Here is a 19,088-nt window from a genome sequence, read left to right on the forward strand (position 1 = left end):
CATGTGACCCAGTTAGGGACTGATAGTGTTAGGGACCAGTTAGTGTCCCCCTGGGAGCTGGAGTATAAGGAGAAGCTCCCCAGGGGAGCAGGGAGGCAGAATCATTGGGCAATTGAGACCCCACCCACCCACCCCACCTCTGTCCATGCAGTGCAGAGTAGGTTGGTGGCACCGGTAAAGTCACGAGGCCACTGCTTTCAGGGACAACGCGAAAGGAACTTCAAGAACCAGGAGGAAGAGCGGCCACTTGACCGGCCTCAGAGACCCTTCCTCGGTCTGACCTTTGCTCCAGAGCCAGGGGGGATGCCCTTCCGCCCCCAGGTATGCAGAGGGGCAAAGGACAAGGGCTGACTCAGCTTCTTTTACTTTTATTTTCTAGAACAAAGTAGGTGTCACCCGGCAGGGGCCCACACCTGCTGCTCTCTCCTGGTGCCTGTCACGGCCGCCCTCACTGTTGGCAGGGGTCAGCCAAGGCCAGGAAGGAAAAGGGTGGCTGAGTACGGGAAGCAGACTGCAGGGCGTGCCCACATGCTCATCTCTGAGGCAGAGGGCGACTGGCATGGGGAGTGAGGTGGCCGGCCACAAGGACAGGGCGTGCCGGGGGTCTGTGCATGGGCAGGAACCAGAGGAGAACACAGTGGCTCCATACTATGCCAGCCTGGCAACTCTAGGAAGAAGCCCTCTGCCTGGGATTGGCCAGTTGCCACTGGCTTCCCTGTAGAGAGAAAGGGGCTCTGAGTTTAGACACCTCCAGTCCTGGCCGAGGGAGAAGGCATCACAAAATGAGACTAAGGATGACTACTGGCCTCGGCTTCTTAGTTTCGAGTTCTCAGGGTGCACAGGTAGGCAGAGGCAGGGTCTAGACGGCATCACCCTCGCTGTCAGACTCAACCACGTCCAGCGGTTGCAGGCGCAGGGAGTCGTAGTTGGGGGGCGGGGTGCCCGGGATAGGCAGGGCCTGCTCGTCGGGGTAGGCCTCGGCGTCGGGACTGCGGTGGCCCGCATCTGGCTGGAAGCCGAAGTTGGTGTGCGCCTCCACCAGCTCGGCCACGGTGGGCGGGGGGCCCGCGTAGCGAGCCTGGGCTTGCCTCTGCCGCAGGCCCTTGGCCAGGGCCACCAGCTTGATGATGGTGATCCACACGAAGTCAATGATGATCTCGGCAAACTCGATGAGACACAGCACGGAGCCCCCCATCCAGAAGCCAAACTGACCGCCCAGATTGGAGAGCAGCCAGACGATCTGTGGGGGACAGAGGGGAGGGGATAAGGGCCTGTGTGGAGGTGAAGCACTCCCCTGCCTCCCAGCCCGGTCTCAGGGGACCAGCGCCAGGGCTCCCTGGGTGGGTGGGCGAATGGGGGACCATCTCAGCCCCGGGAAGTCACTCGGGACTGCTGTGGGGACCCTCCCCATCCCCACACAGGGGCTCAAGACACTCCCACTCTCAGGGTGCAGGGTTAACAGCCACGGCTGCGGGGTCCAGAGCCACCCAGACTCACGTTGTTGGCGGCCGATTCCTCGATGGTGCGGTAGTTGAATTCTTGGAAGTAGATGTTGAGTTTGACAACTCCCTTCCTGCAGGGGGCAGCAAGAAGGGCTGGGGCTGCGCCCCACTATCTCCCCCTCCCCTCCCCGCCCCGGCCACAGCCAGGGGCCTCCCCCAGCCCTCTCACGCCCACCTCGGGGAGGGCTGACGTCCACACAAGAACTGCACAGGCTATCCTTTGCAGCCAATGTACCCCACACTCATCCTGTTTCCTCTGCCCAACCCACGTGCAGTGACCCCGTGCAGGGTTCCAAAGCCTTGCACCAGCACCAGGGCACCTCCTGGCCAAGCACCCCCACCCCCACCCCTCTGCCTTGCACCTGTGGTCTGCAGAAAGACTGTGCTGTCTCACACCTCAGGCTGCTGCCCAAGCCACATCCTCTGCCTGGACACTTTGGCCTCTGAGCGGTTTGTCCCCCTCCTCTTCCTCCTCTCCCCCATTAACTCACACGTCATCTCCCTCCTTTTCCCTCAAGCAGAGTGAGGCTCCTCCCCCACCATGCTCCTGGGGCGGGGCTTGGACAAACAGCACCATGAGCTCTGGCTGTGGCTAGGGCTTCTCCAGACTGAATGTATGGACCTCGTGTCTTAGCCACCAAGCCTGAGTTTGTGTGGGACAGAGGTGTGGGTGGATGGACGATGCGGGGTGGGGGATGAGTGGACAGGTGGGTGTGTGGATGGGAGAACAGGGACCTCCTTGAGGGGGTGCTGGACTGACCCCTGGGCTGTCCTTTCTGGCTGTCACGCCCCAGGCTGCCTCCTCCAGGCCTGCCCTGGCTCTGTCCAGTGTGGGATACTGGCTGGGTTAGCTGGCCCCTGTCCGATATCTAGCTCCTCCCCTTTTCTGCCTGCCCTAGCCCCGCCCAGGCTCACCTGCTCAAGGTGACGTTGGTGCTCTGGTCCCGCTCCTGAGACAACACGTGGAAGATCCAGTCCTGGAACCCAATCCAGAAGGCAGCTGAAACACGCGGCGCCTGCACCCGCCTCCCAGTCACAGCCCCTGGCACCCACGAGGGGGCTGGATCGCTGCCCTGTATTTCCCTGAAGCCCCTGGCGGGGGGGCACAGGCTAGGACAGGGAGCAGGCGGGAGGGCACAATGGAAGCGTGGCTGCTGTGAGAGGGGAGAGGGGACTCGGGTGCCCAGCCTCTTCCCCCAGACCCAGCCGTCCTGTCCCCACCTTGGGCCCTGCACCTGCTGTTCCCCAGCCCGGAAGCCTCCTCAGCTCTGCCCCGGCTGGCTCAGCCTCAGCCTCCAGGTTTGGGCTCAGAGGCCACCTGTCTTGGGGAGGCCGGCCTTCCCTAACCACTCCGTCTAACGTTTCCCCTTCCTCTCTGCTGTCACCATCACCGTCTCCCTCAGGATCGCAGCCTCTGCACTCTCCGCTCCCAGCCAGCACCCCACAGACCCAGGGAACCTACGCAGACCGGGGCTCACATGCCCGGCCCTGCGTGGGCACTCACGCAGCAGTGGCCACACCTTGAAATGACCTAGTTTCTGTGTATGAACAAGGGGTCTTCAAAAGGCTCACGGAGGGGCCAGCACTGTGGCATAGCAGATAAAGTCACTATCTGCGGTGCTGGCATCCCATGTGGGCACAGGTTCAAGTCCCTGCTGCTCCACTTCCAATCCAGCTCCCTGCTAATGGCCTGGGAAAGCAGTGGAGGATGGCCCAAGTGCTTGAGCCCCTGCACCCACACGGGAATCCCAGAAGAAGCTCCTGGCTCCTGGCTTCGGATATCCTCAGCTCTGGCCATTGCAGTCATTTGGGGAGTGAACCAGTGGATGGAAAACCTCTCTGTCTCTCCCTCTCTCTCTGTAAATCTAACTTTCAAATAAATAAATTTCTTTTTTTTTTTTTTTGGAAAAAAAAGGGTCTTGTGAAATACATCTTGTGGAAAAAAACGATGCAAGGATTTCAAGAAACTTCTCACCAAAAATAAACTTATCTTTGAATACTGGTTTTCCCATGTACATTCTGAAGTCCTCCTGTATATCATCTCTCTGACTACCGTGTGGGCTCTGTAAGGCAAGGACTGTGTCTGTCTCACTACTGTCGTCCGGAGCACGTGTCTGGGGGGGTGTTGGTGGAGAAAGGGAGGGGAGAGGGAGGGAGGGAGGGAGGGAGAAACCCCCTCCACCCCCAAGGTCCTAAGCAGCCTACAGTTCTGGCCCAGCCACGTCCCCAGTGCAAAGGTGGGGGCCAGGAGCTTGGCCGCTCCTCCGTCTCACCTCAGAGGCCTCGGAAGGCCAGTCGGCCATGGAGATGGTCATCTTGTACTGGGTGTCACTAGAAGAGAGAAGCCCCGTTGCTGGGCCGCCGGCCCCGCCCCCGTGCCCGCGGGCCCCGCCCCCACACTCACTTGCAGGACTCCTTGCACATGCGGATGCACGTCTCTCTCTCGGCCTCGCTCATCCGCAGAGCCAAGTAGCAAGGGGCTGAGGGAGACAGGGAGGGCTCAAGACCTTGAAGGTGGTGTTTAGGGGCCCTCCTCCCGGCTCCCTCTGGGCCCCCTTAGGCCTGTGGTTAAGATGGGGGGCGTCTCCAAGATTTCTCGCCATGGAGAATCAGCGCCCCCCTCTACAGCTTGGCCTGGGGATCTCATCCCAAACAGCCGAGACCCAGCTCGGTGAGGTCCGAGGGTTATGGCGTGTGCGAAGGAACAAGAGCCGGAAGGAAGACAGGCGCCCCCTCTCCCTGTGACTCCACCAGGAACATCCGCTGGCCGCGCCCCGGCTCCAGCACCCGCCCCCCAGCGGGGCTCCTCCTCCTGTGACTCCAACCTCAAGCCCTGGCAGATCCCCGCGGTGATGGTGACAGCAGCTTTCTCACTCTCTCCTGCAGTCCACCGCAGAGACCCTGGGAGCCCACACACACATGGACACTCATGCCAAGGATGGACACACTGCCCTGTGCACGCGCGCGCACACACACACACACACGCTCATGCACCAGGGTGCACAGACACCAGCAGCCACTTCCACGAAGACCCACGGAGCGTCTGTGCATTTAGACACACACACACACACAGGCACGCTGGAAGACAGGGACACACGCACACGTCTGCGTGCATGATGGCAGCCATGTGCCAAACTCATACATACACACACTCACACACATACACACACATACACCGCTGGTCCGCTGCACACAGACGTGTACCCACAGGGACAATCACTCTCACGCCTGCACGTGCCAAGCACGCACCGCGGAGAGCTCAGGAGAGAGAAGACCGGGTTCCTGCAGTCAGAGGTCTGGGGGAGGGCGTGGCCAGATGGCGGACCGCTTAGCGGACGCCCCCCACCCTGCACCTGCTCAGAGCCCACACTCACCCCAGTCCGGGAAGTCCCGGCTGTTGCAGTATTCCTGCCCGCGGGGCAGCGGGTACAGATAATGGCCGCATTGGCAGCTGGCGATCATCTGGGTTTGGAAGCAGGAGTGAAGACAGGCCTGAGGTGGGTGAGAGAGAGCACACTATGGTCAGGGACGACCTCGCCCCCTGTGCCTAGGGGAGGGGGTCCAGAGACGTTCAGGTCCAGGCCAAGGGAGCTGGGGAAGGGGGCGGGGCAGGAGAGGCGCCTCCGTGGACGAGAGGCCCAGGGGAAATGGACTCCAGTCTTTCCCTCTGGCGCTGTGTAGCAGGTGTTGGGATTCTGCAGGGGCCCTCCGGCCAGGACCCTGGCAGCCCAGGTCTCCCCAGGCAGAGGTGGGACCCCCAGGTGGCACAGGGAGGGGCTCTTTTCTTAAGGCACCAGAATGTCGCCTGGCGGGGGAGGGGGAAGAGGGGACACCGGCACACCCCCCAGTCCTGGGGATGGGCTGTGATGAGTGTCCCCTCCCTAAGCCCCAGCCTCCCAGGTTTCCAGGTGGTTCTGCCCAGCTATGTGTCCTAGGGGCCAGTTCTTAGCCCTGAGCCTCAGATGACTCCTGCAAAGCAGGCAGAGTGGCAAGCACACCTGCCTGCCCCGGGGGCCAGGAGGATTCAGCCCGAAGCCCCTGAACAGAAGCAGCTGTCACTCACAGTTCTCTGCCCGCCCAGTTTCCCAAGCGCTGACGATGGTGGCCGCCTTGCGACAACCCTGGCTGGCCGCCCTCTGCTCTGACCCTGCCCCACCCGTGGCTTCATCCCAAGCTGCCACATCCTGCTCCTCTCCCTGGTCTGGTGGGCTCCCCGAGGCCAGGAAACCGGGGCCACTGTCAGATTCAACAGCCTGGCCAGGAGGGCCCGGAGCTGGGGCAGGCAGGGAACAGGCCCTGGACTGACACGGGGGCCGGCCCAGGCCTGCTCCTGGCCAGGAGTGGACGTACGAGTGGGGATGGCTCCTGAGCCTGACCTCGGTCTTTGATGAGGCTTCTGGCCTCAGGGCTGTTGCACCGCTGGGAACAAGAACTGAGTTTTCCTGGGCTGGGGCCTCCTTCTCCATGGTCCCCATCTCCAGGTGCTGCCCCGGCTGTCTGTCTGTCTATCCCTGTCCATCCCTGGGGGGTCTCAGAAAGCTCCGTGGCAGCCAGAGAGCAGGGTAGGGCAGCTGCACGGGGCGGGCATGTGGCTGGGACGGAAAACCACACCAGGCTCAGGGTTCCCGGATGCTGTCCCCTCGTTATGCCTCAGTGTCCTTATCTACCAGGGCACATCAGGCTGGGGGAACCATGGCAGTGAGCGGCCATCTGTGCCCGGAGTCAGCTCATGCCCTGTCCCTGTCCGGAGAGGTAGGGTCTGAGCCAGGGCTGGGCTCACCGTGGGGGCTCAGGACAAGAGCGCAGCTGGCAGCTCCAACGAAAGGGATTGAGGGCAGATCTCAGGGGGACTGGCGAGGGATTCACACTGGGGTCCTGAGCTAGGCATGATAACGGCTCTACACTTCCGGATTGCTAGGGTGATTAAATGACCTAAGAGGTGCAAAGTGCTTGCATAATCTACTCTCATTAGCAGGCCCATAAATGCCACCATTTATTAGCATACTGCAGCTTCATGGGGGGTAGTTGAAGGGATAAAGTGAAGGTCGCATGTTAGATGTTTGTCTTCTTCTGGGAGACCCCAGAGTGAGATCCCTATAATCCTGGCTGTCCCCAGGGGCATACCTGTCACAGTGGGGATGAGAAGTGACTAGCCCCAGGCCTGCTGAGAGCAAGGACAGTACTGGGCCCACGGCCCCCACAGCGGCCCGAAGCCACCTACAGGAGCCCAGCAGAGCCAGCCTCCCAGACACCCGAGGCCCTGTGGCTCAGGTTGAGGACAGGGACCCTGGGGGCCACGGGGCCTGCAGCAAACCCACCTGGATGGAGTAGGTGGTGTTGTAACTGCCGTAGAGGTTCTGCACCGGGACGTCAGAGCCGTTCACCGTGCACGGGCTGTAGGGCTCGCCCTTACGCTGCAGCTTGTCCTGTGTCCCGAAGGGTTGCTCGTGGGTGACCTGGGGCGCCCCCTCCCTCCCTGGCCTCCCAGCAAATATCGGCACAGAGGACGTGAGAAGGGACGGAGAGCTGCAGGCCCCACGCGCGCCAGAGGGGGCGCCAGAGAGCTCGCCCGCCCGCCTCCCGCCGGCGCCGGCCCTTACCACCAGCACCCCGATGGACGTCTCCGTCCCCGACATAGCGTCGACGCCCTCCTCGCGGATGAAGGGGTAGGAGCGCTGCTCGTGCAGCATGAGCCGGACGCCGGCCGTGGACGCCAGGAAGGGGACGTAGTCTTCCTGGCCGATGTCCAGGATCAGCTTCAGGCCTGTGGGGGAAAGGAGAGTCACGGATTCGCTCCCCCAGGCTGCGGGGGAGACCCCCACCCACATGCCTACTCCCTCCAGCCAAAGGGAGGGCCTGCCAAAAAGGCTGGCACCACCTGGGGAGAACCCAGGCCTGGGCCCGCGCCTCCCTGGTGTCCTGTCGCCCCACCATGGTCTCTGTGCTGTCCAGCACGTAGAGCTGAGAGGCACAGCCCTGCCCTGCCCACCTCTGCCCTCAGTAACCGCGGGGCCGTCTGGTTCCTTCCTGCCGCGGGGCCTCCACCAGTGCCGTTCCTCCACCTGGAATGCTGTTCCCTTCACCTGGAATCTCCCGCGCTTTCTGCATACCCCAGCCCAGGGCCCTCACTGAACCCCCGCCTAGTCCCGGGCGCTTCCTCCCGACCTCCTGCGATGCTCCTCCCACGGACTGGTCTGCAGGGCTACTTTCCCGGGGTCCCGAGCTGCACCCCGTGGCCAGGCCGATGCGGGCTGATGGCTGCTGAGCGCATGTCGTGTGCGGGCTATGGCGCAGAGCGCCTTTGTCTGGGTGATCTCCGCGGGGGCTCATGAGAGCCGCAGGAGGTCGGGGCGGTTGCTACCCTCCTTGGACAGCTGAGGACACTGAGGCACAGGGCGGGACTTTGTCCGACGCCGCTCGGCAGGGAAGCGGAGTGCCGGGGTTGAACTATGAGGGCCTTCCCGAAATTAAACCCAGCGTGTGACTCCTCTGCTGGGCTCTGGTACTGGCATCTGCCTCAGGGAAGAGGGCGGGGCTAGCACCTGGGGACAGGGCTCGGGGGAGCCAAGGCTGGGGGGAAGGGCAGTGGCCTGATGGCCACTGAACCTGCCCCTTGGTGGGCGGGGGAGGTCAGGAGCTGACCAGGGAGGGCTTCCTGGCCCGTGCCCAGCGCCCAGCCCCACCAGCCAGAGCCGCGACCCCTTCTGCAGGAGACACCAGCCTGGAGCAAGGAGGGGCTGTCACCCCCCCTCCCCCCCCTCCCCGTTCTACTTCTCTGTGACGCTCTCTCTTTAAGAACTGTGCAGCAGGGGCTGGCGTCGCGGTGCAGTGAGTTAAGCAGACACCTGGGACCCCAGAGCCCGTGTGAGCACCCATTGCAGTCCTGGCTACTTCACTTCCAATCCAGCTCCCTGCTAATGGGACTGGGAGGGCCAGGTGCTTGGGAGACTTGGATGGAGCTCCGGGCTCCTGGCTTTGGCTTGGTTCAGCTCTGGCCATTGCAGGCATTTGGGGAGTGAGCCAGCAAATGGCAGATATTTTTCTCTCTCTCTCCCTCTAGCTGTCAGTCTGCCTTTCAAATAAATAAAACATTTTTTTAAGAACTGTGCAGCAGAGGGGCTAAGGGAAGAGTGAAAGCCAGTGCCACTTCAGTACTGGGGGACCTTGGGCACAGTACTCCATCTTTAGCAGTATTTCTCAGAATATTCCAGGCAGATACTATGTGCTGTGTTGTGTGTGTGTGCGCGCTGTGTGTGTGTGCACTGTGATGTGAGACTGTATACGCCTCTGCAGGGGGTTGATTTCAGGAGTCCTGTCAGTATCAGAGTCGGTGACGCTCAAGTCCCTTATGTAAAACAGTGTAGTGTTTGCACAGAACTTACCCAACGCTCCCAGATACTTTGAATCATCTCCTGGCTACTCAGCATACCTAATACAGTGTACACGGCAGGTGCACAGTTGTTATATGCACTGTTTAGGGAGTAACAGTAAGAAAAGGGTCGGTCCCGGGGCGCACTTTTTCTTTCTGAATGTCTTCTATCTGCAGCAGGTTGGGTCTAGCAGGTGTGGAATCCCTGGGTAAAAAGGCTGGGTGTGCTACTCCCCGTGTGGGGGATCTGACTTTGAGAGAGGAAATCCCAAGCTCAGAATGACCTAGTGCGTCCGTGGTGGGGGCTGGGATGTGGCCTGGGCATAGCAGCTGGAGCTCTTGGCCATGACACTGAGTCCTCACTGCATTGGTCAGCAAATCAGGAACCCCAGGGCCTGCCCAGGGATATGAGGAAGGGAAAGGCGGAGCCAGTGCCTGGCCCCGCCCCTCACCGCGCAGCCTCCGTAGTGGCCACGCCTCTCCGGGCTCCTCTCGGCCCCGCCCCCACAGATGCTCCAGCCCCAGACTCACCAAATTCGGTTCCCGGGTTGGCCGAGGGCAGCGCCTTCTCCGTCATGCCCCAGTTGAAGACGTAACAGTTGCCGTAATCCGGGTAGAAGATGGACGTGAAGTTCCTGAAAGAAACACCGTGGGCCGTGGGCAGACAGGGTGGTCACAGACCGGAGCAGTTGGCCGCCACCTGCCCTCCGTGACTGCTCCCAGGTTCAGGAAGGGGGAGGTGGCAGCAGCCAGAGAGACCAGAAGGGGGTCTTTTTGGAGTTACGGTTCTGCTCTCTGAATAAGCTGTTGTTTTAAAATTACATATTTTATTTATTTATTTCAAAGGCAGAATTCGAGAGAGACAGAGACCTTTAGCTGCTGGTTCACTCGCCAAATGACTGCAGTGGCTGGGACTCTGCCAGGCTGAAGCCAGGAGCCGGGATCTCCACCCTGGTCTCCCACATGGGTGGCAGGGACCCAAGCACTCGGGCCATCTTCTGCAGCTTTCCCAGGTGCTGTAGCAGGGAGCTGGATTGGAAGCAGAGCAGCCGGAACTGAGGGCGGCGCTCAGCTGGGAGGCTGGCATCCCAGGCAGTGGTTTAATCCGCTGTGCCCCAGCGCCAGCCCCAGCTGTGAGAACTGTGATCTGCCGCATGTTCCCCAGCTCCCAACGATGTCCCTGTCCTTGTCTGAACCCCCAAACCCACTGTATGTGGCCTTCTCTAAAACAAAGGTGTTTGCAGATCTAACTGGGAATCTCGAAATGCGATCATCTTGGATTACCCAGGGGGCCCCTAAATCCAAGGCAGGTGTCGGTGTAGGAGCAGAAGGGGAAAAGACAGAGATGCTGAGAAGCCCACGTGCAGACGAGAGCTGAGGTGCACAGGTGCGAGCGGGGAGGCCACCACGGGCTGGACGAGGCATAGGACAGTACCCTGGTGCCCTCTGAGGGAGCCCCGCCCCGCTCCATGTCTTTCTGCTGCACCCTGATCCCTGCGGGACCTTAGGTGTCTACTCCTGGTGTTCGTGAGCTGTGGCCGCCACAGGAAGCTCATGCAGGCCCTAAGAGCAAAAAGGGCAGCGCCAGTGTTTGCTCAGGGAGCTGCTGGGGTACAGAGAGGTGGGGACGCGGGCACGGAGGGGCATGGGCCGGGGCGGAGGCGGCCAAGGCCAGTAAGAGGCTGAAGAACTCCACCCAACTCCCAGCTTACGTCCTGGAACTGTTCCTAAGAAGTTTGTTTAACACCATCACCACCAAGTGCTCCGTAAAGCTGTCCACTGGGGCAGGCGTTGGGCCTTGTGTGTGTGTTTTAATTTATTTTCAAAACATTTTACTTATATGAAAGGCAGAGTCACAGAGAGGGAGGGAGAGACAGAGATCTTTTCCATCTGCTGGTTCACTCCCCAAATGGCCACAACAGCTGGAGCTGGGCCAGGCAGAAGCCAGAAACCAGGAGCCAGGAGCTTCTTCTGGATCTGCCATGTTGGGGCGGGGGCCCAGACGCGTAGGCCATCTTCCGCTGCTTTCCCAGGTGCATTGGCAGGGGTCTGGGTCAGAAGTGGAGCAGCCGGAATCGAATCAGCACCCATGTGGGATGCCAGTGTCGCAGGTGGTGGCGTTACCCACTTTGTCACAACACTGGCCCCAGGCCTAGTGGTTTTGACCCTGCCTGGGACACATGCATCTCCTTATCAGAGTGCCTGGGTTCAAGCCCTGGCTGTGCCTCAACTCCTGCTTCCTGCACCCTGAGAGGCAGCAGGTGATGGCTCAAGTGCTTGGGCCCCTGTCACCCACGTGGGAGACCTGGATTGGGTGCTGGACTCCTGCTTCACCCTGGCCTAGTCTTGGTTGTTGCCAGTATTTGGGGAGTGAACCAGCAGATGGGAGATCTTTCTCTCCCTTTCAACTAATAAAATCTATTAAAAATATGTTTTAATGCTCTTTAGCTTTCGCAGGTACAACCTGAGCTATTTATAGATGGAGACACTGGTGTCTGGGACGTGCAGCAGAATAGGGAAACGGGTCCCAGTTGCTGGGGTTGGTGGTGGACCCAGGTGGATGCACGCAACTCCGGTCTATGCGTGTGTTCTCAAGTCTCCATGATAAAATAGCTTTGAAAAAAACAGCCTTTGGTGGTTTTTGTTTATTTTTTTTTATTTACTCAAAGCAGAAAGCAATGGGAACAAGAACATCAAATGGTGCAAAAAAGTCAACCACACACAGGCTCATCTTTTCCAGGGGCGGGGAAGGGCCAGCCCTGGGAGATCACTTGGTCTGGCACTTGAAATTCTATAGCAGGTTCCTTTTAAGCTGGCCATTTTATGTGGCCTGCAAATGATGCTATAAATCTCCATTTAGTCCCTGGCAGAAAAAAAAAAGGGTTCCCCACCCCTATTAGGCCTTATATTCTACAACAAGAGTTCACTGAGCCATTTGATGGGCCAGCCTGGGCTGAATATTCTGGACTGGACTACCTTAAACCCCCTCATGCCTCAAAATCTCCCCAGGAATGAGGTGTGAGTTTCCCATAAGGAAACAAATTCCTGTGTCACCCCCAGGGCCCAGCACCCAGCACAGGCTGCGACGGCCGATCGGGGAGCTGACCCCAGCTCTGCCGCGGGCTGGTGGGTCTGAGCCGCTGACTCAAGCTCAGAGCTTGGGTTTCCTCCAAGGCGAAAGAGGAATCAGGAAGAAAAAACGCATTTCTTCACCCAAAAAACACCTGCTGAGGCGGGCAGCCGGCCGGGCACTGGAGGACAAGACAGGGCTGCCCTTCTGGCCCGCTCTGTGCGGGACACAGAGCCCCAGCAAATGCCTCCTTTCAGCGTGGGGCTCCAGCCTGACCCCTCGCTCCATCCCCGAGACTCTCACCTTGTCCCGAGCCACCAGGGCCTCACACCCCGATTCCTGCAGGAGCCTCTGCCTCCCCATCTGCTTCCCCGTGGCCAGTGGCCAGGGCGACGGCCACATTCGGGAGCCACACGGTGCTCACCCCCGCTCTGAGCCCCCCCCCCCCCCAGGGCTCCTCTGGCTCACAGAGCACTGGCAGCCTCCTTACCTTGGCTTTCGTCTGCTCATTCAACATGTTTCCAGCCTCAAGGCCTTTGCACCTGCTGCCCTTGTGTCTGGAATATTCTCTCATCGGCCTCACCCTTTGGGTGTCGTCTGCTCTGCGGCGGCCTGTGAGTGCCCATCCCCCCATGTGAAGTGCTAGACTTTCTGCTGGTTCCCGGTACTCGGTTCCTACTGGTAAGGTTGTGGTGTGCATATGGTTTGAAGGTGGCCCTTGAAGGGTCTCGAGCTGGAAGGCTGGCCCCCAGGGTGGTGACTTGGAAGGTGGTGGCATCATTTTTTTTTTTTTTTGACAAGCAGAGTTAGACAGTGACAGAGAAAGAAACAGAGAGAAAAGTCTTCCTTTTCCATTGGTTCACTCCCCAAATGGCTGCTACGGCTGGCGCACTGCACCGATCCGAAGCCAGGAGCCAGGTGCTTCTCCTGGTCTCCCATGGGGTGCAGGGCCCAAACACTTGGGCCATCCTCCACTGCACTCCCGGGCCACAGCAGAGAGCTGGCCTGGAAGATAAGCAACCAAGACAGAATCCGGCACCCCAACCGGGACTAGAACCTGGGGTGCCAGCGCTGCAGGCGGAGGATTAGCCTAGTGAGCCGCGGCGCCGGCCAAGGTGGTGGCATCTTTAAGAGGTGAGGTCACTGCCCTCAGAGGGAACCGATGAGGCCTTTAGGGAACACCAGTTGGCAAGCGCGGCCCGTGCCTGCTCTCTGACGTCCCGTCCTGCCTTAGGATCCCTCCCTCTCCCACAGAGGCACCAACCGCCCCGCTGGCACCGTGTTGTCTGGACTTCCAGCTGCCAACTCGGTGAGCTAAAAATAACCTCCTTTTCCTTATGAAGCAGCTGGCCTCAGGTGTTCGGTTATAGCAAAGGAGAATGACAAGGGAAAGGGAACAGGCTCCCTCCCGAACCCCTGCATGGCCACTTGCTCATTCCCTTGATTGCCTACAAAGCGCTTTGACTGTTCCTAATGGTAGAGAAGTGTGTGTGTGTGTGTGTATCTCACTGTTCCTACCTGTTGCAGTGTAATGGCATCCTCCTGATGAACGTCAGGTGTGTCAGCTGCCTCCCCCTGTCGAGCGAAAGCTCACGGAGGGCATGTGACCTCGTCCCCCGGAGGAGAAGGGCTCAGAGGTCATGAGCACAGCTCCAGGAGCCTGTTGGAAGCTGAATTCCAGCTCGGCTGCTTGCTCATCGCCGCTCTGCGCTCACTGTCTCCGTGTGCTAATGACAGCGCCCAGCACCGAGACGAGGCCTTCACGCCTAGCACCCCCCCACTCCCCAGAACTCCCAGCCGCTGCTGTCCGTTCACCCCTCTGCGGCATTCTTCCCATCAACCCTGAAGGCCAGGTGAGAGTACTTTCTGTGAAACACCTGGGTGTGCTCCTCCACTGTCAAGGTCACGCACACAGAAGTCTGAGAAACTGCCAGAGACTAAGGAGGCACAAAAGCCAACGCAGGGGCTGGCGCTGTGGCGTACGGCACCGGCATCCCCTGTGGGCACCAGTTCCAGTCCTGGCTGCTCCTCTTCTGATCCAGCTCCCTGCTAATGCACCTGGGAAAGCAGTGGGAGATGGCCCAAGTGCTTGGGCCCCTGCACCCACGTGGGAGACCCAGAAGAAGCTGCTGGTTCCTGGTTTTGAATCAGCCCAGCTCTGGCTGTTGTGGCCGCTTGGGGAGCAAACCAGCGGATGGAAGACCTCTCTCTGTCTCTCCTTCTCTCTGTAACTCCACCTTTCAAATAATAGTTGTTTTTTTTTGTTGTTGTTTTTGTTTTTTTTAAGGCTAATTGCCGTGTGGTCTCCAGGCTGGGGTGCAGGGACAGGAAATTCTCACTGGGAAGAACTGAGGAAATCCGGGTAAAGTGCTGAGTCCAGTTCACAGGGAGGGGGGCCAGTGCTGGACAAGTTACCATGGCGACAGCAGGTGTTAGCAACAGAGAAAGCGGGGTGGGGGTCTTAGGGGACTTTGCAACGTTCCTATGAATCTACAGGTACCCCCACGATAAGCAGAATCTTTGTTCAGAAGCTCCTACAGAGAGGTGGGCATTGGCTTAGCAGGTAAGCCGGCGATTAGGACGCCCGCATTGCATGTCTGAGCGCCTGGACTCCTGATGCCAGCTTTTTGCTCACGCCCCACCCGGGAGGCAGAGGTGACGGCTCAAGTAGTCCGGTCCCTGCCACTCATGTAGGAGACCCCTGGTGAGTTCTGGGCTGGCTTCAGCCTGGCCTCTAGGCATTTGGGAGGTGCACCAGCAATTGGAAACTCTCTTTTTCCTCTCTCTCTCTGCCTTGCAAAACTAATGAATGAACTTGAATCTCATACAATGTTTACTGTGCCCCAGACAATGCTCTAAGCACTGGACGTACGTTAACTCATTTAACCACCATACCAGCACTGTCCCCGTTTTTCAGATGAGAAAACTGAGGTGTAGGGAGGCTAAGCAGGGTGGCCAACATCACAGAGAGCTGACATTCAAACCCAGGCAGTCGGGTCCGGGATCCAAACACGGTTCCCCTTTCCCCAGTGCTGCAGCTGCCGCCTCTTGGGCACGTCGGAGAGGGAGAGGAGGGGGCCAGCACACAGCACAGCCCCCGAGCTCCCAGGCACACGCTGGGGTGCTGCCTCCATGCAAGCTGACGCACGGAGGTGACCTGACGCACGGAGGTGACCTGACGCACAGCTGCCCCGGGGCAGGCCGGGCGGGCCTGGGGCGGAGGGCGCTCACCGGTAGCTACAGGGCTCGGCCCCGAACAGGCAGGCCAGGATGAGCCGTTCCGCGGAGTAGCCCAGCTCCACCAGCTCCCGCTGCGGCACTTGCGAGAAGATGTTGGTGGCCTGCAGCGCGTACCACTCGGTCACCGCCTGGGTGGCGCTGCTGAAGTTCCGGAATGTGCACGAGGTCCCATTGAGGCTGCACTGCAGGGGTCAATGGGGGCTCCCGTGGGTGCGGGGGCTGCTGGCAGGGCCCCAGCATCCGCCTGCCCCTCCTCCCCCAGGTACCCAGCAGGGCAAAGAGGAGTGCTCTGGGCTGCACACCTGGGCCGCGGGAAACTGGTCAGCCACACTCCCGCTCACTAAGGGGCCTTACCCGATGCTGACGCTCACAATCACAAGGGAGCCTGCCGACAACGCAGATCCCTAGGCCCAGGCCCAGAACTGCACACTCAGACCCCCCTGGAGTGAGGCCTCGGGGGTCCTGAGACAGAGTCATCCCTTGACAAGGGTCGGTGGCACACAGCTATGGCCGCTCATCCACCCAGCAATTTGTGCCTCTGCCTTGTGACACACAAACCTGGATCCTCCTTCCACCTTTCCCCTTGTCTCAGCCCCTGACCCCGCCCCAAGCTCCAGAGCACGTGACCCAGGGCTGGCCAATCGTGGGAGCCTGTCTGCCCTCCAGTCCACAGTGATTGGTTGGGAGGTGAGCACGTGACCCGATGGGTCCGTGCCGAGGACTGTTGCTGTAGCTATGGACACAGAGGAGGTTTGTTTTCTGGAGAGACTGCTGAGCTGCTGGGATGCGGGCCTGGCACTGACAGGGGCCGTCCGTGTGGACAGAGCCTGCCAGAGGCTGAAATTGATGGAGAGCTGGAGCAAAATGGGCAGAGATGCCATCCTGATGGCAGCGTTGGAACACCTGGATCCAGCCACACCTGAACCCAACAGACCCCTGGACTTCTCAGTTACGTGACCCAATGAACTCCCTGTCTCGCTTAAGCTAGATGAGCTGGGTCATCACCTGCATCCACACTAACCGTGTCTATTTTTGGAAAAGCTTTGCAAATGCGCAAAAGAGGCACTGGCTTCCTCCAGCAAGACTTGCATCGTTAAAGCAAAGAAACTCCCTCGCTGGATGGAGCCCATTGCTGGAAGTGCGCCGGGGACCACTTACTAATCTCATGGCCACTTTACACCCCTGGGCATTGCAGGCCCCTCGTGGCCCCGGGCTGCTGCTTGCCGAGCCGGTGGGGTCGTTGGCAAAGAGGTCGAGGACCACCGGGTGGTGGGGGTCGCGCTCATCGATGAGGACCAGGGGTGTGTAGTTCCACGTGGAGAGGTTCATGGCCGCGGTGGCGTTGGCCTGGCTTGACTCGGGAGCCAGGATCCTCGCCAGGACTGCCTCCATCAGCTCATCCAAGTCCTTGAGCAAATGTCTGACCTTGGAATACCTGGAGGGGGAGAGGCTCATCAGGAAAAGCCACAGGAAAGTGGGAGCCCTTTCACTCCGCTACACCTAGGAATGTCCTACATGGCGTCCAGCCAGCCACCCGTGCATCCCTCTGGCTTTTCATCACACAATCACTCATTCAGCACCCAGTGTTCGATGAGCACCTGCTGTGCGCCAGGCACAGGCAACTCAGGAGCAAACAAGACAGGCCAGGTCTCTTGTGACTTTCTCCTCGTGGAGAGTGTTCGCTGCTGCATTTTCAGAGCCTCGAACCGTGCCTGGCACACACAGCAGGTGCTCCGTGAGCGGGGACTCCAGAGAGGTGTTTGAGGTTCTCTTTAAGCCTAGGAAGCTTATGAATTTGGGATCCTGTTGCAAAGGGGTGAAAGCAAAGAAGGAAGAAAAAAAGAAGAGGAGAGAGACAGAGAGGTGAGGTGGAAACAGGAAAGAAGGAGAAAGGAGAGACAGTGAAAAGCTAGCCCCGAGGCCAGCTGTGCACTCCCAGGACCACCTACCGGAAGGGGCTGGCATTGCAGATGGTGACGGCAGGGAAGTCCATGGCCTTGAAGCCCATGGAGAGGGAGACGCTGACCTCCCAGCTCAGGTAGGTCTTGATGAAGACGCCCCACTGCCAGCAGACGAGCGAGGCGAAGAGCAGCGTGATCAGGAACCACATGGCCTTCTTCTTGGGCCCCTCGCGGATGATGCGCTTGGGGCCGTGGGTGTTGGTGTTGTCGCAGTACCACACCAGCAGCTCCTTGTAGGTGTAGCCGGGGCCCTTCTGCAGCCGGTGCAGGCACTTCAGCAGGTACTTCTTCACGTGCATTGTGGCGCCTACAGAGAGAGACCCGGCGAGGTCACGTCAGACAGGACACCAGCCTCCAGCGCGTGGATGCTCCAGTCATGGTCATGGCCAGAGATGGGGCAGCATATCCCAGCTCACCCACCCCCACCCTTCCTTCTGCCCTTCTATGACCATCCAACCATCTGCCTATCCACTCATCCAGCCAGCCAGTTACTCACCTACCCCCCCCATCCACCCATCCAACCAAAAAGCATTTATTAAATATTTAAAGGGGCAAGCGTTGTGGCACAGTGGGTTAAAGCCCCAGCCTGTGGTGCTGGCATTCCATATGGGTGCTGGTTCGAGTCCTGGCTGCTCCACTTTGGATGTGGCTCCCTGCTGGTGCACCTAGGAAAGCAGTGGAGGATGGTCCAAGTGCTTAGGCCCCTGCACCCATGTGGGAGACCCAGAAAAAGGCTCCTGGCTCCTGGCTTCAGATCAGCTCGGCTCTGGCCATTGTGGCCATTTGGGGAGTGAACTAGCGGAAAGAAGACATTCCCTCTCTCTCTGTAACTGTCATTCAAATACATAAAATAAAACTTATAAAAACTTTTTTAAAATTTTATTTGAAAGGGAGAGAGAGAGAGAGACACTGGTTCACATCCCAGATACCCATAACAACGAGCTGGACCAGGCTGAAGCCAGGAGCCAGGAACTCCCTCTGGGTCTCCCACATGGGTGACGGGGACACAAGGACTTCAGCCAAGCCCTGCAGCCTCCCAGGGTGCGGCATCAGCAGGAAGCTGGATTTGGGAGCAGAGCTGGGACCCAGATCCAGGCATTTTGATACCGGATGCAGGCATCCCGCGTGGCGACCTAACTGCTGCCCAGTGCCCACCTGATGGAAGCATTCACTGAGCGCCTGCGGTCAGGTGCTGAGTTGGTGCTGCCTGTGCACTCAGGGCTGTGTGAAATGGACAAGGTATCTTACCCTCCGAGAATCCACAACCCAGTGTTCTAGGTACTTAAACTCTTTGCTCCTCAGGGTCTCCCCCCGGGGAAAGTGAGGATGATAATCATGCCTGATTCATATGATTGCTGTGGGGGTGAAATTAGGTCACGTACAGAAAGTATGGAGCCCAGTGCCTAGCACAGACCACAGCTCAACATGCCGGTTGCCATCATTGCCGGCTCTGAGTGGGTACGCTGGATGCTAAACTGATCAGCCACTCAAAATGTGTAGTCTCCACGCACAGATGAGATTATAGCAAGATAAAGGGCTTCTGCACAGTGAAAGAAACACCCAACAGAATGGGAGAGAGTATTTGCCAACTATTCATCCGACAAGGGATTAATATCCAGCATATAAGGAAGTCAAACAACGCAGCAGCAGCAAAACAAATAATCTGCTTAAAACACGAGCAAATGATCTTCCAAAGAAGACGTACAAACGGCCAACGGGGACAGGACAAGATGCCCCAGACGACTGATCATCCAGGAAATGCAAACCGAAGCCGCAATGCGGTGTCATCTCACCCCAGCGGGAGAGTTATGGTCAAAAAGACAAAAGAATAACAAACGCTGGTAAAAGTGTGGAAAAGGGGGCTCTTAGGCACCCCTGGTGAGACCATGAGTTAGCACTGCCCTCTGGAAGTTGCTCAAAAAACTAGATCCAGCAATCCCACCACT

The 19,088-nt window shown here is 59.1% G+C and overlaps 1 protein-coding gene across 1 annotated transcript; it reads right to left on the reverse strand.

The window, feature by feature from the left end:
* Positions 1–352: 352 nt before the first annotated feature.
* SCNN1B (sodium channel epithelial 1 subunit beta) lies at positions 353–17,451 on the reverse strand (the record flags this gene model as incomplete). Its single annotated transcript, NM_001082775.1, is given in 12 exon segments — positions 353–1,240; positions 1,498–1,573; positions 2,418–2,479; positions 3,776–3,833; positions 3,907–3,982; positions 4,877–4,994; positions 6,821–6,928; positions 7,103–7,266; positions 9,403–9,506; positions 15,173–15,363; positions 16,340–16,616; positions 17,131–17,451. Coding segments are annotated over 12 exon segments (1,926 nt in total). The 3' UTR covers positions 353–859.
* Between the last annotated feature and the right edge of the window lie 1,637 nt (positions 17,452–19,088).

This window comes from Oryctolagus cuniculus, chromosome 19 (assembly GCF_051225735.1).
Source record: "Oryctolagus cuniculus isolate XC-2025 breed Fujian yellow rabbit chromosome 19, ASM5122573v1, whole genome shotgun sequence".
In the NCBI taxonomy this organism is placed as follows: domain Eukaryota; kingdom Metazoa; phylum Chordata; class Mammalia; order Lagomorpha; family Leporidae; genus Oryctolagus; species Oryctolagus cuniculus.